The 14,481-nt window shown below is 50.3% G+C and overlaps 1 protein-coding gene across 1 annotated transcript; it reads left to right on the plus strand.

Moving 5' to 3' along the window:
• The first annotated feature begins 10,283 nt into the window (after nucleotides 1-10,283).
• On the plus strand, nucleotides 10,284-12,362 carry Sppl2c (signal peptide peptidase like 2C). The gene has a single exon (XM_027427699.2). The coding sequence runs from the start codon at nucleotides 10,284-10,286 to the stop codon at nucleotides 12,360-12,362; it is 2,079 nt and encodes a 692-aa protein (XP_027283500.1).
• Nucleotides 12,363-14,481: the final 2,119 nt, after the last annotated feature.

Here is a 14,481-nt window from a genome sequence, read left to right on the forward strand (position 1 = left end):
TGCCTTGTAAGCACAGAGGAGCCTGGTTGAATTCCTGTGAGGGTCCCGGTGCCACCTGGGACATGCCTATGGGTCTCTGGTCAGGGAGGAAGGTTGCCTATGAATGCACACACACGTGCACACAGTTGCATACAAGGGTGTGTAGCATGAGATGCCAGGAGTAGACTGAGATGGCTGTAGCTCCATAGTTCCTGCTGAGCCGAGGGGTATTGATGGAGGAGGTGGTGTATTATTGCAGGACACGTGCAGTCCCTACCAATTACCCAAACAGAAGTGTGCCCTTAGGTAGAGGTGGACTTGGGAGGCACAGAGAACACCAAGACAGCAATGAGCTGATGGCTTCTACATCAACTTACGAGTTTGGGGTGGCCTGGGGAGAGCAAGGGACAGCCCTTCCAGACGCTGCAGGGACCTAAAGTGGCTAAGTGTCCAGTAGTCACACTGAGATTGTTCTTCACTCTTTCAAGCTGAGCAGAAGAGTGAGCAAGCTGTTACACAGTATGGCAATATTGGGGTGTATTCTAAGGAAACTGAGGGTTGCAGTCTAGAAGCTGGGTGTGCCTGAGTGAGCAGGGATGATGGGTTGAGATGAGGGGTGGGCCTCCCGTCTAGAAGCTGTAAGAGGAGGCTGCTTCAGGGTAAATAGGACCACTTTGAAGCTGTAAGAAGAGGCTATTTCAACGCTAAGCAGGGAGTAGCTGCAGGGGAGTATGTGTTCCCAGCTTCAGACAGTGTCTGGGCAGGCCCCTCAATGGACATCAGGGGCCATTCTGCTCCAAGGTTTGGTGGGAAAATCTTCCTCTGGCTTTGACAGTTGCCAACTGGAGTCACAGGGTCATGTTCAGCACAAGGACGGGTCTGCCCCCCATGTCCGAAAAATGCCGTTCCATGTTACTCCTAGGGAATACAGTCTCCTGAGAGCCCCCCACTTGCAGAGTACCTCGCTTCTTCTGAAGTTCTCTTGGTGGACACAGAACAGCAGGGGGAGAAGCTCCCTCATCCTGAGGACAATGCAGCCTCCACCCTGGGATTCTGGTTTCCCACCAAGCCCCTGTGCTGATGAGGCATTTGCCTTAGAACTAAGATGGGAGCACCAGATCAGGGTAAACCACCTCCCCATGAGGGAGGGGAAAGGAGTCTAGAATCCAGGTAGTGGTACACACCTTGGTGGGGTCCTGTTGGTTGCTTTACCATCCACCGGTTCTATTTTACCATGTTGTCCAATCCTTAACTCAATGGGGAATCAGCCCATTTTGCAGCAGAGGGCACCGAGGCTGAGGATGGAAGGCCTAACTGCACACCTGGGGATCTTCCCTTCCCAGAGTCCTCCAGCCCTGACTTGGAAGGCCAAGACCCACATAGCAGCACTGACACAGAGGGACAGTGAGGTTGACATAGGGTCTTAGACTGATCTCAACTGTGTCTGGGTAACATTGGCATTTTCAGTGGCACACCCGATGTCCAGCTGCCAGGTCAGCTGGGGAGGAGAAATTGAGGCTGTGTGCTCAGTGTCTCTTCTCTCTCTATTCTTTTTGGTTGAGACAGGGTTTCTCTGTGTAACAGCCCTGGCTGTCCTGGAACTCACTCTGTAGACCAGGCTGGCCTCGAACTCACTGAGATCCCCCTGCCTCAGCCTCCCAGGTGCTGGGATTAAAGATGTGTGCCATCACCACCCAGCTCTTTCCCTTCTCTACTCCTCTACTTATCGCCCTCCTTCAAATGATGCTTCATTTTAATCTGTACAGCCCAGGTCACCAGAAGCCATTGTCAGCCCTGTGTCACCATCCAGGACCCATTTATCCCTAAAGAGGATTCCACTGGCTTCAAATTCATCTCCTCCAGGTCCACTCATGATTTCAAACTCACCTGATTGACCACACTGGGCCCAACATGGGCAGGGAGCCTCTGCAGCAACCCAATCCCAGTCCTTACTGTCAGTGGACACCAGGCCTCGATTAGGGGTCACACTGCTCTTCATTCAACCCTGGAAAGCAGGTGTTGTTCTCCCATTTAACAGATGAGAAAAGTGGAGCCCAGAGAGAATAAGAGGCCTTCCTGAGGGTCCTCAGTAGTGGCATGGCTGCATGAGAACTCAGGCAACCTCAGGTCCCACCATGGACCCCTAAGAGCCCATTGCAAGGCAGCCCTCTATCTCCTCCCTTTGGGGACATTCTTCAGCTTCCCAGTCAGTTGACAAGTAATACTCAGAGGTGAGCTGTTGGAAAGAGCCCTCAGAACACAAGCCTCAGACTGCCCACCTCCCGTGTCCCAGCCTGTCCCTTCTCTGCATTCAAGCATGGCCTCCCAGGCTCCTGCTAACACATCAACCCTGTAGATCTTCGGTTCAGGGTAGGAGAAGGCCTGGACCATGTGGATTTTACATGAAGCCTTCGGAATTCAGGGACAGTCATGAGATAAGTTCCAGACTGCAAGTCACTCCTCGTGTCTCTCTCTGGAGTCCTGGACAGACCCCCTGATGTCCACCCTCATTACTCATTGGACAAAAGCACAGGGCAGGAGCATGACCTTTTGGAGATGCAGGGAGGCTGAGGAATACCACAGACACCCAGCTAGGGTGGACAACATGGAGGTGTCCTTCTTTGGAATTCATTCCCAGGGTGGTGGGGAGGACACAAATAGTGTCCAGGCCCAGATCTGTTCCAAAAGGTGCAGGTCATTGAGCCAGGCCAGGAGAGAGTCTAGGGCTCCCTGTCCCTTCCCCGCCTTCTAGAGTCCCTGCCCTAGTAAGAGACCCCCTGTCTCCATCTGTAGTCATCGCTACCTTGATTGCATGAAGATAAATATTCCAGCTGCCACCTAGGACCTAGGTTCCCGTGGAAGGCAGACACTTTGTTCCAAACTACCTGGGAAGCCCCTGCCACACACACACAGGAGGACAATTCCAGGGTTGGTGGACTGGGGGTTCTGGGGCATCTAGGCCTCCCACAACCCCCAGTGAAGCAGACACAAAAGGTTCATGGAGTGAAGGGTTCCTAGAATTCTGGGATCAGGCATGGAGGGTGGTGGAACCAGCAATGTGGTATGTTCACATATTCTCAACCTCACTGGGACACCCACTGGCCAACAGTCCTGATGACCAAAATTAAATGCACTCTGAGGACAGTGCTACTGCAGTAAAGTGAAGTCCTGGTTTCTTGATTTTTGGTTTTTGCTACAATAAAATACACCTAAACACAAAAACTCACCTTCTTCCAACATGTGCAAGTATTCAGTCCTGTGGTGTTATTATCATAGCCTATGAGTATTTTTAATCATTGTATGTCAGTCAATACAACATACCCACAATACTATTTCCAGAATGTTTCATCATCCTGAGTGGAAACCACATCCCTCCCTCTCCAGCCCTGGCCACAGTGAATCTGATTTCAGTTCTTGTGGGTGGATCCCAGAAGGATGCCAGCTCCTACAACTCTAGATATAACTGCAGAGGAATCTGCCAGTCTGCTTCCCATGTGGCCATGCCAACGTGCATCCTTGGCAACTGTGCAGAAGGCTTTATCTTGGTCATATGTCACCTGTGGTCGAATTGGTTCATGGGTTGGTTGGTTGGTTGGTTGGTTGGTTGGTTGGTTGTTGGTTGGTTTTGAGACAAGGTCTCATATGGCCCAGTGAAGCTTTTTATGAAGCCAAGGATAACTTTAAACTTCTGATCCTCTTGCCTCCACCTCCTGAGTGCTAGGATTACAGGCACGCAGCACCACACTTGGGTACAAGCAGTGGTGGGGTTTGAACACAGGGCTTCACAAATACTAGACAGGCACTGGACCAACTGAGCTACATCCTCAGCTGTTTGCTTTTTAATAATAACTGGCTCCATGAATAGTGTTGGTTTCTAAAAGACTCCCTATGGAGAGCAGGGCTTTAGTAAGGTTCATAGCCTTTGGTGAAGGCTGCCTGTCTGGTCAGCCTCTGAGTGCTTGGATCTAAAGCAGTAGTTCTCAACATGAGGGTCGTGACCCTTTGGAGGTCAAATGACCCTTTTACAGGGATTGCCTAAGACTATCAGAAAACACATATATTTACATTATAATTCATAGCCATAACAAAAATTACAGTTATGAAGAAGCAATGAAAATAATTTTATGGTTGGGGGGTCATCACAAAATGAGAAACTATATTAAAGGGTTGCAGCATTAGGAAGGTTGAGAACCAGTGATGTAGAAGGATGAACTCAAATGACATTGCTGCTGTGTGGTGGTGGTGCACGCCTTTAATCCCAGCACTCAGGAGGCAGAGGCAGGAGGATCTCTCTGAGTTTGAGGCCAGCCTGGTCTACAGAGGTCCAGGACAGCCAAGGCTACACAATGAAACCTTGTCTCAAAAACTCAAGAGAAAAGGTGGCATTGCCACATGCCCTGGTGACAGTTGTACATGCTGAGCCTCCTGCCCAATCCCAGTGCCCCTTAGCAATGCATTTGTACCTCTCTGAAATAAAGATCCCTCAGAAGGGACCAGAGAAGCCAATGGCAGCCCCCTCTCTGGGCCCTGCACACTTCCCCAGCTGGTGGCAAGTCGCCAGTCAGTTGTGCTGGCTCCCTAATGTGCTTCTGACAGTTCACTTGTCATTGTAATTACTGTTTGTAGTGTAATTAAATGTTATGTTAATAGATAAATCAGAACTGCACAAACAAGGGGAAACGGGTTTTGATGATAATTTGGTTGGACGCTTTGAAAGACACAGTTATAAATGAGTCACCAAAAACTAAGCTGTCAAATCAGGTGCTGGCAAGACAAATGTAAATAATTAGGGGCAAGAAAAAGTCAGAATCTAACTGGGACCAGCAGACACTTTATGCTGTTCTTTAAAAATAGCCTTCACTTCAAAGAATCCAAGCTGGATTCCGGGAATACCTTTCATCCCCTCTCATTGGTGTAGAGTAAACTAGGCCTTTGTAGTATAATCAAATTAAGAATGAGTGGGCTGTAAGTCATGGTGACACAGACACAGACAAGGAGAATGCCATGTGACAATAGTTTCAGGGTGGAATGATTCACTATAAGCCAGGGTGGCCCCAAGGCTCACTAGCTACCATCTAGGAAGAGGTAAGCAAAAATGCTACCTAGACTCTCCACTGTTACGAGCACTCTTTCCTGCCAGCCTGGGCCCACAGCAGTGTCAGCCCCAAATGAACACACAAACGCTATATTAGTTATAAAGTTGTTGGTCGATGACTAGGGCTTCTTATTGACTAGCTCTGTCTTAAATATTAACCCATAACTACTAATCTATGTATTTCTACATGGTTATATCTTACTGGAGAAAGCCCGACTCCTGTCCTCTCTTACCACTTCTGTCTGCCTGAGGCCACGCCCAAGGAGGTGTGGCCACCGTTACAAGGTCACTGACAAGACACCTACACTCCACAGCTCAGGCTGCTACAGTTAAGTACAACAGACAAGATGCTAAAGCAAGAGGCGTTGGTTCCTCGTGGTTCTGGAGAATATCCAAGACCAAGGTGCCCACTGATTCAGGTCCTGGAGATGCTCTCCCCCTATTTGAAAGGACCCCTCTCTCATTGTGTCTTCACAAGGCCAACAGAGAGAGTATCTTTCCTGAGTCTTTAACCCGATGAGAAGGCTCCCAGTCTCTGGTCTCATCACCTTCCCTCACATTGTGGGCTAGGCTTCAGTGTACAGAGTAAGGGGGACACAAACCTTCAGTCTGTAGCCTACTTACAACTTCCAGAATTAGGAAGGAATTTCTGGTTGTTGCTGGCGCTGCTGTGTATGTGTGTTTGTGTTTGTGTGTGTGTGAGAGAGAGAGGTGGGGGGAGATGGGGAGATGGGTAAGGTTATTGCTGAGGCAAAATCTGGCTTAGTAGCCCAAACTGGCCTCAAACTCACCATTTTCCTGCTGCTGCCTCCCTAGCACTACAATTAGGTATATGTAACCACACCTGGCTCCATTTCTAGTGGTTTATTTTTTAAATTACATTTTCTTTATTACTAAGTGAGAGGGTATCCATGTGCCTTGGTGCGTGTGTGGAGGTCAGAGGACCACTTTCAAGAGTTGATTCTTTTCCTGTTGTTATGTGGATCCTGGATTGAATTCAGGTGGTCAGGTTTGGCAGCAAGCACTCTGACCTGCTGAGCCAACTCACTGGCCCCATTTCTGTTGTTTTAAGCCATATGGTTCAAATCATTATTTACAGAAGTCAAAGCGATTAATGCAATGAATAAAATAGGTAGGGAACGCCCACCAGTGTGTGTGTATGTGTGTGTGTTGTTTGTATGTATGTATGTATGTATGTATGTATGTATGTGTGTATATATATATATTATATGTGTCTTACTTTTCTATTACTGTGATCAAACACCATGACCAAAGGTATGTATAAAAGGAAGAATTTAGTTCGGCCTGTTGTTTCACAGAAACAGTCCCTGATGGCAGAGAGAAGGAACAGCTGAGAGAGAGCTCACATCCTGGCCCACGGGGCAGTGGGTGCACTGGGAATGGCATTAGTCTCTTGAAACCTCAAATCCTGCCCCCAGGGACACACCTCTTCCAACAAGTTCACACCTCCTACCCCTTCCAAAACAGTTCCACCAACAGGGACCAAATATTCAAATATATGAGCCTAGAAGGGGCCGTTCTCATCCAAACCACTACCATAGTGATGGTGGAGACGTGTGCCCATGGGGACACAAGTGGAGATCAGAGCAGGGCATATCAGATATCTCCCTCTATCATCTCCTAACCAGTTCTCTTCAGAAAGAACCTCTCACTGGACCTGAATCTGCCTAGGGAGCGTCTAGCTCATCTCCACCCTCTAACGCTACAGTTACAGGCACAGACAGCCATGCCTGGCTCTTTATGTGGGTACTAGGATCCAAACCAGATCCTTAATGCTTGCAGAGCAAGCTCTCTTACCCACTCAGTCATCTTCCCAGTCCCAAGGTACAGATTGTTTTTAAGGATTTCCCATTTCAATTGACTTTGTCAACGAATCCACCTCCCACCCAGTTGCCAAAATCACCACCTCCATAGTCCCTCAGTGAACACTGTACATAGTGGTGACAGAGGCCATGTGCAGTGATAATCGGCGCTCTGCTGCTCTGCAGCCAGACTGAATCTGCTTCCTAAACTCAAGTGAGACCTTGGAAAAGTTCCCTAACTGCCCTGAACATCAGTCCTGTGACTGTGAATCCAGTCACTCACTTGTCCATTCCACCCATATTTCCTGAGCATCGCTTTCTATTCAAGAATATTAGAACAGTAAGCAGGACAGACAGCCCCTGCCTTCACAGACCTCTTGGGTCTTCAGTAGGACCTGGAACAGACCAGACAGGTGTATATGCAGTAAGCAAAACCTGCTTTGTGAAGGTGTCATGCTGAGAAAGGGGCTGGCTTGCTTTTTTGTGTGTTTTCTGGGGATGGTGATAGAGATGATATTGGAGCCAGGGCCTGGTCAAGCAGCAGGTGGTGTAGCTCATACTGCCAGAAGACTTGGAGCAGAGAGCAGATCAGTAGGGTCGGGGATACATGGCTCAGTGGCAGAGTTCTTGCCTAGCATGCATAAGGTCTTAGGCTCAATCCCCAGCGTAAAGAAAGAAGGGGGTTGGATAAATTATTTGAGCAGAGCTAAGAGGCCCCAAGTTGGAGCTGATGGACTGTGCTCAGGGTTGACCCAGGGCAGAGAGTTGGGGCATAGACCCATACTAAGATTCCCGGCTTTACCCACACCAGCTCCACAAGCCCTGGAGACCTGGACCAGTTCCCACTGGGAGGACCTCATCCTGAAACAGTCTCTGCTCCCAAACCAAGAGGCTATGCTGGTGACTGATGGCAGGCCTTGTCTCCAGCAGTGAGGTGTCAAGATATCACAAGTGAAAAGAGTTGAGTGTCTGCCAATGAATAGTAGATGATGGCTTCAGGCCAGCAGAAAAATCATGGAAACATAAGAACCCAATGGCCACTCCCCACATCCTCTCCACATACTAGTGGTTTTGACAACCACATTCTTGAATGAATCCCCATTTGTGGTTGGCTTGAAGAAGACTGAGTAGGATAATGTGGGTGAGTGCAAGAGCTGGGTGGAAACCTGCCCAGCCAGAACCTAGGGTTGGCTCTTGATTCCAATTTCAGCTCCCAGATCGGCCTCAGAAGATAAGCAGGGAGAGCAGCCTAGAATTCACCTCAAAAGATTTATGTGACATCGAAGTCCAGAGGTTTAACTAGTACAAGAACCTTGTAGACTGGTCTGCTTGGACTGCTCTGAGCCTATTCTACTCCATGATATGGGAGTACCAAGGTAAGGCTAAGTTACTATAACAAAGACGCCCGTGACAAGCAGACAGCTTGTTGTGGAAGATCATATATCTCTCTAGTAGCAGCAAGCATCCCAGATAACTGTTTCATGCAGTTTCCTAGGGAAACTCTCTCTCCCCTCCCCCCTCTCTCCCTTTCTCTCTCTCTTCACATTGTTCCCATTCTTTCAGGTATTGCCTAATCAAAGTCCTATCCTTGTCCTGAGTTGCAAGAGAGGGAAAGAGTGAGCAAAAAGCTCCACCCTATTTCATCCAAGGTTCTGTGAGGGAGGCTGGAGATGAACTCTGGACAGAGGGATTGACGTAAGACAGTGTGCAGCCTCCAGTGAGGTGGATATTGTAGAGTTGCAATGAGTATATAAAGACACTGTGGCCCACAGCGCGTGCTCACCACAGAGCTCGGTGCTCTAGAGCCTAAAATCTGCTGTAATGTCCTTATTACTTCACAGCTAATGAAACAAGTTCAGGGGCTGGAGAGAGGGCTCAGTGGGGAAGAGTGCTTACTGAGAAATCATGAGGACCTAAGTTCGTACTCCCAGAACCCAGATTTTTTAAAATGGGGTGTCATCTCATACACCTGTCATCTCAGCCCTGTGGGAGGGAGAAACAGGATCACCGGGGCTTGCTAGCAGCCAGCTTAGCTCTAAGTTCAGTGAGAAGCCCCTGTCTTAATGGAATATGACAAAGAGTGATAGAATGATGAGGAAGATGGCACCTGATGCCCCCCTCTGGCTCCTGAATGTGTATAAGTGTATGCACCTACACACGCATGCACATATATAATATACTGACGGTCCTGGTTTACTCTCTATTGCTGTGATAAAACACCGTGCCTGAAAACAACTTAGAGAAGAAAGGGTTTATTTGGCTTACAGGTTACGAAGCCCATCATCAGGGCAAGCCAGGGCAGGAATTCAAAGACAGGAGCTGAAGCAGAGGCCGTGGAGGGATGCTGCTTACTGGCTTGCTCGCCACAACATGCTCAGCCTGCTTTCTTATATCACTCAGGACCACCGGCCTACGGGTAGCACCACCCACCGTACGCTGGGCCTTCCTGCATTAGTCATTAATCAAGAAAAAGCTGGACAGTGGTGGCGCATGCCTTTAATTCCAGCACTCGGGAGACAGAGACAGGTTCATCTCTGTGAGTTCCAGGCCAGCCCGGTCTACAAAGTGAGTTCCAGGACAGCCTCCAAAGCTACAGAAAAACCCTGTCTCAAAAACAAAGAAGGAAAGAAAGAAAGAAGGAAAGAAAGAAAGGAGAAAATTCCAGCAATAGCCGGCAGTTTGAGGTAACCCTGGTCTACATAGGGATTTCAGGACAGCTAACACTGCATAGCAAGACCCTGTTTCAAAAAAAAATAAAAAATAGCTGGGCAGTGGTGGCACACACCTTTAATTTCAGCACTCAGGAGACAGAGGCAGGGGATCTCTGTGAATTCCAAGCTAGCATGGTCTACAGAGTGAGTGCCAGGAAAATTCCAAAGCTTCACAGAGAAACCCTGCCTTAAAAAACAAGCAAATAAAAATAAGAAAGAAAATGCCCCACAGACTTACCTACAAGACAATCTGTTGGAGGTCTTTTCTCAACATAGTTTTCTCTTCCAAGGTAACTCTAGCTTGTGTCAAACTGACAAAAAAAAAAAAAAAAAAAAAAAAAAAAAAAACAACCTAGCAACAAAGAAACAAGTCCAAAGAGGAGAAGTGACCTGGACTGCCAAGGCTAGGCTATCCCGGCGGAAAGAGGTTTAATCTTACTGGGGCCTGGGCCGAGATGAGCTCTCAGATTTAGGGTTGGGAGCATGATCCCGAAAGGGTCCTGTGTCCCATAGCAGTACCCTTCATCACTTTATGACAAGGTAGGTGTGGCTCTGGTATCCAAGACAAGTGGCCAAGCTACTCTGTGACTAAGAGCCACGCCCTCCCTCTGGGAGGAGAATAGAGCTGTGGGCAGCTGTCCCCCTTTGGGAGGACACAGTAGGTGGCTGAGGAGGATGGTGTGCCTGGGTTCCCTCCTCCCCGTGGGCTCGCTCCTCCTCCTCCTCCTCCTCAGCCCTGAGGCCCGGGGAGAATACGGCGTGGTTCGCGTCGTGTCAAAGAACTGGAGCAAGGACTACTGTGTCCTGTACAGCTCCGACTACGTCACCCTCCCCCGGGACCTGCACCGTGCCCCGCTCCTGCCTCTGCATGACGGCACCAAGACACCATGGTGTCCAGATGAGGACCCCTTCCACCAGGCCCAGGACAGCTCCCCCAGACAGCGACCCCTCCACCAGACTACCACCGTGGTGATGCGTGGCAACTGCAGCTTCTATGCCAAGGGCTGGCTGGCTCAGGGCCAAGGCGCCCACGGGCTGGTCATTGTGAGCCGGGCCAACGATCAACAGTGTTCAGACACCATCTCCAAGTCCCAGGACCCCAGCAAGCCCCGGCCTGCCCTCACTATCCCAGTGGCTGTGCTCCGCTACACCGACATGTTGGACATCCTCAGTCACACTCACGGTGACACCAATATCCGCATAGCCCTGTATGCACCCCTAGAGCCCATTATTGACTATAACATGGTGGTTATCTTCATACTGGCTGTGGGCACTGTTGCTGTAGGTGGCTACTGGGCTGGCCTGATGGAGGCAGACCGGCTGCAGAGGCGCCGGGCCCAAAGAGGAGGGGGGCTTGGTGATCACAATCCTCTACAAGCAACGGCAGCTGAAAGGTTCCAGAGGGCCCGGGAAGATGAAGATGAAGAGGATGCGCCTGTGGATTTCACACCAGCCATGACGTGTGCTGTGGTCACCATGTCCTGCTCCATCATGATTCTGCTCTACTTCTTCTATGACTGTTTTGTCTACGTCATGATTGGAATCTTCAGTTTGGGCGCCAGTACCGGGCTCTACAGCTGCCTGGCACCCATAGTGCGCCACCTGTCCCTATGGCAATATGAATGGGCACTGCCTGGACGCCGGACTTATATGAAGCTGCCATTACTACTGCTGGCAGGCCTGTGCGTCATGGTGACTCTCCTCTGGGTCGTCTACCGCAATGAGGACCGCTGGGCATGGCTCCTGCAGGACACCTTGGGTGTTGCCTACTGCCTTTTTGTCCTGAGGCGGGTGCGGCTGCCCACGCTCAAGAACTGCACCTCATTCCTGCTGGCCCTGCTGGCCTTCGATGTTTTCTTTGTCTTTGTCACACCCCTATTCACCAAGACTGGTGAGAGCATCATGGTGGAAGTGGCATCAGGCCCAGCAGATTCTTTAAGCCATGAGAAACTACCCATGGTGCTCAAAGTGCCCCGGTTGAGATTCTCAGCCTTGACATTGTGTGACCAACCTTTCTCCATACTTGGCTTTGGTGACATTGTTGTCCCTGGCTTCCTGGTGGCCTACTGTCATCGCTTTGATGTGCAAATCCACTCTCACCAGGTCTACTATATGGCCTGTACAATGGCCTATGCTGTAGGCCTGCTGGTCACCTTCGTTGCCATGGTCCTCATGGAGATGGGACAGCCTGCTCTGTTGTACTTAGTGTCCAGTACCCTGCTTACCAGCCTTGCTGTGGCTGCCTGCCGCCGAGAGCTTATGCTTTTCTGGACTGGCCAGGGCAGAGCCAAGATACCTGCTGGGCCTGTGGCAGAGCCCTGTATTGCTTCTGTGGTAAGCTCTAAGAGGAAGCTGGAGAGTATGACAGATTCCCATAGAGCCAACGGGTTTGAGGAAGCCATTGACCAAGAGTCAGGGGACTTAGTTAGCAACCCTAGGGATGACATGTCAGAGATGGTCACCCTGTCTGAGGACGATGTCACAAATCCAGAGGACCACAGTGAAAGCTCTGAAGGCTGGAGTGATGCCAACTTGGATACCGATGAACTACCCCCTGACTCCCCCATGGCCCTGGAGGAGCTGATGCCTCTGGCCATGTTGATACCACTCATTCCACCAATTCCACCCCCCTCAGAGTTGGGTCACATCCACACCCAGGCTCAGGTTCATGATGCTGGCCTGCCCTGGATGGGACTGCACAAAAGAAAGGGCTTCAAGGTAAAGAAGAGCATGTCAACCCAAGCTCCCCTATGATCAGAGCTCCCCGGGACCTGGACCTCTCGAAAGCCTTCCAGAACACTGCACAGCAAAGCCAGACAGGATAAGAGAGCGGGCATTAGAGAAACTCCCTATCTTCCTCTGGAGTCTCTTTGCTTGTTAGAACCATAAGATGACAGCAACACAGAATAAGTCTGCAAAGCTGGGAAGGTCCCTGTGGGCTGGTGCAGAGGGAAACTGGGGCTCAGGGAGGTCACCTGGCTTGCACAGGTCCACTCAAGATTTGCCCCTCCAGAGTTCCCTGGGCAGCTATTTGCCCTTTCCCTGCCTGCTTGGCTCCTTGAGCCAAAGCCCCTTAATCTGGCACATGGCTACCACCCCACTTCTACCGCCTCCAATGCTAACACTCCGTTATGGCTTCTTGAGCCCTTCAATGCTCTTCCCACTAACTGGATGACTTTCCTGTCACAGAAAGACTCCCAACGCCAGGAAATCATGAGGTTTCCTTCCAACCTCAGCTCACATGGGATGGCTGAACCCCTCAGTTCAAGGCCCAGACATCAGCACTCAGCCCCATCCCTGAGACATTGAATGTGTCCCAGCTGCATATCTCCTGAGCTAGCAGGCACAGTGGGGAGGACCCTGTTATCCAGAAGAAGGAGCAGGAGTATAGGGCAGGCCACAACTTAAAGCCAGGAGTGCAGAGAGATGGGGCTGGCATGAAACACTTTACAAACCACAGGGCTGGTTCCCACTGGATCTGCGTAATGAGAGGGTTCTGCAGGACTGGGGGTCCCACCTGCAAAATGTGGCTTGTAGTACTGTATCCTCTGAAGCGGGGGCATGGACAGGATGACCTCCTTAGGACTCCGTAAGGTTTTAGACCATGTGGTGTGTTTAAAAGCTGTTTGATCAGATCATCTAGACCATACAGTGAGAGAAAGCCTTCTGAAAGAGGCCCCGTTGGGGTGGGGGAGGAAGTCATGTCCCAAGAAGCAGTGTTGTAAAGTGGTTAGTGTCACAGAGCCGGAGATCTCAGCCCCACACTGACTTAGAGTACGTCACTTAGTGGAGGCTGACCCTCTCTATGCTCAGCTTGCTTGTTTGTAGCATGGGATGAGAATGACGCTCAAATGTGGGATTGTCAATAGGTTTGAAAAGGTGTCTGTCTGGTGACCAGCTCACAGCGGGGAGGAGAGCTGCAGGTCCTTCTGTCATAAAGTGCCCTGGCCCTGTTCATATCAGTGCACCGCTTGTTACTCTTTGGTATTCTTGTTCTTGTAGTAGAGTTCAGCTTTGTGAGGGTAAGAACTTTGTCCTCCTTGTTCATAAGTATATTTCTGAGCCAAGGACAGAGCCTGGCATGTCATAGGTATTTGCTTTCTGTTTGCTGGATGAAGGAAAGAAGGAGGGAGGGAGGGAGGGAGGGAGGGATTAGGCAGTGATCTCATTTGTACTTTAGAGGACAGTGTATCTCCATGAATAAAGACCCCATTATCTAGGCCTCTTTCTTGGAGTTTGGTCAGAGTGGACAGGCATCTCAGAGTCCCACTTTCAGGGAAGAAACATATGTCAGCGAATAGTGGCTTCAGACCCAGCTGAACAGGATCGGGTGAAGCACCCGAGCCAGGACTCTGACCTGAGGCATTGGTGGACCCTCCCACTGCAGCCAGTGGCCATCTGGCCTGGACAGAGTGGCCGCCATAGGTCCTGGCTCATCCCCAGCCCGGGAAGCCTCCCACTGCTGGCCTGCGTCACTGAACCCATGGGGCAGGCTGCACCCCTGCCAGGCCTGAAAGGAAGGGCTGGACAGAGTTGAGGCCTCAGCCCCCTCAGTCCTGAGTGGGAAACAGGCAGGCAACTTCCTCTCCTGGGCATGTGCAGCAGGAAGCTCTGAAGATTCCAGCCACAACAGGTGTAACAATGATAGGGCTGATACAGGCCTTCAAGGAGCAGAGCCTCGGGAAGGTCTGGACAGGGCAACTACACCCCCTTGTTTACCAGAGTCCAGGTGGGCAGGAACAGTTCATAGATCTGAACTTGCTTAGTATGTGCTGTCAGGACAGCGAAGTACCTACAGGGATTTGGCATTTAGGGAACAGGCCTGTGCTGGAGTTAACCCAGCATGCAGTGGACGCCAGTGTCCCAGACACCC

This window comes from Cricetulus griseus, chromosome 7, assembly GCF_003668045.3.
Source record: "Cricetulus griseus strain 17A/GY chromosome 7, alternate assembly CriGri-PICRH-1.0, whole genome shotgun sequence".
NCBI classification, from domain to species: domain Eukaryota; kingdom Metazoa; phylum Chordata; class Mammalia; order Rodentia; family Cricetidae; genus Cricetulus; species Cricetulus griseus.

Excerpts from the sequence above, each read along its gene's own strand:
- Sppl2c (XM_027427699.2), top strand. The coding sequence starts at position 10,284 with ATGGTGTGCCTGGGTTCCCTCCTCCCCGTGGGCTCGCTCCTCCTCCTC.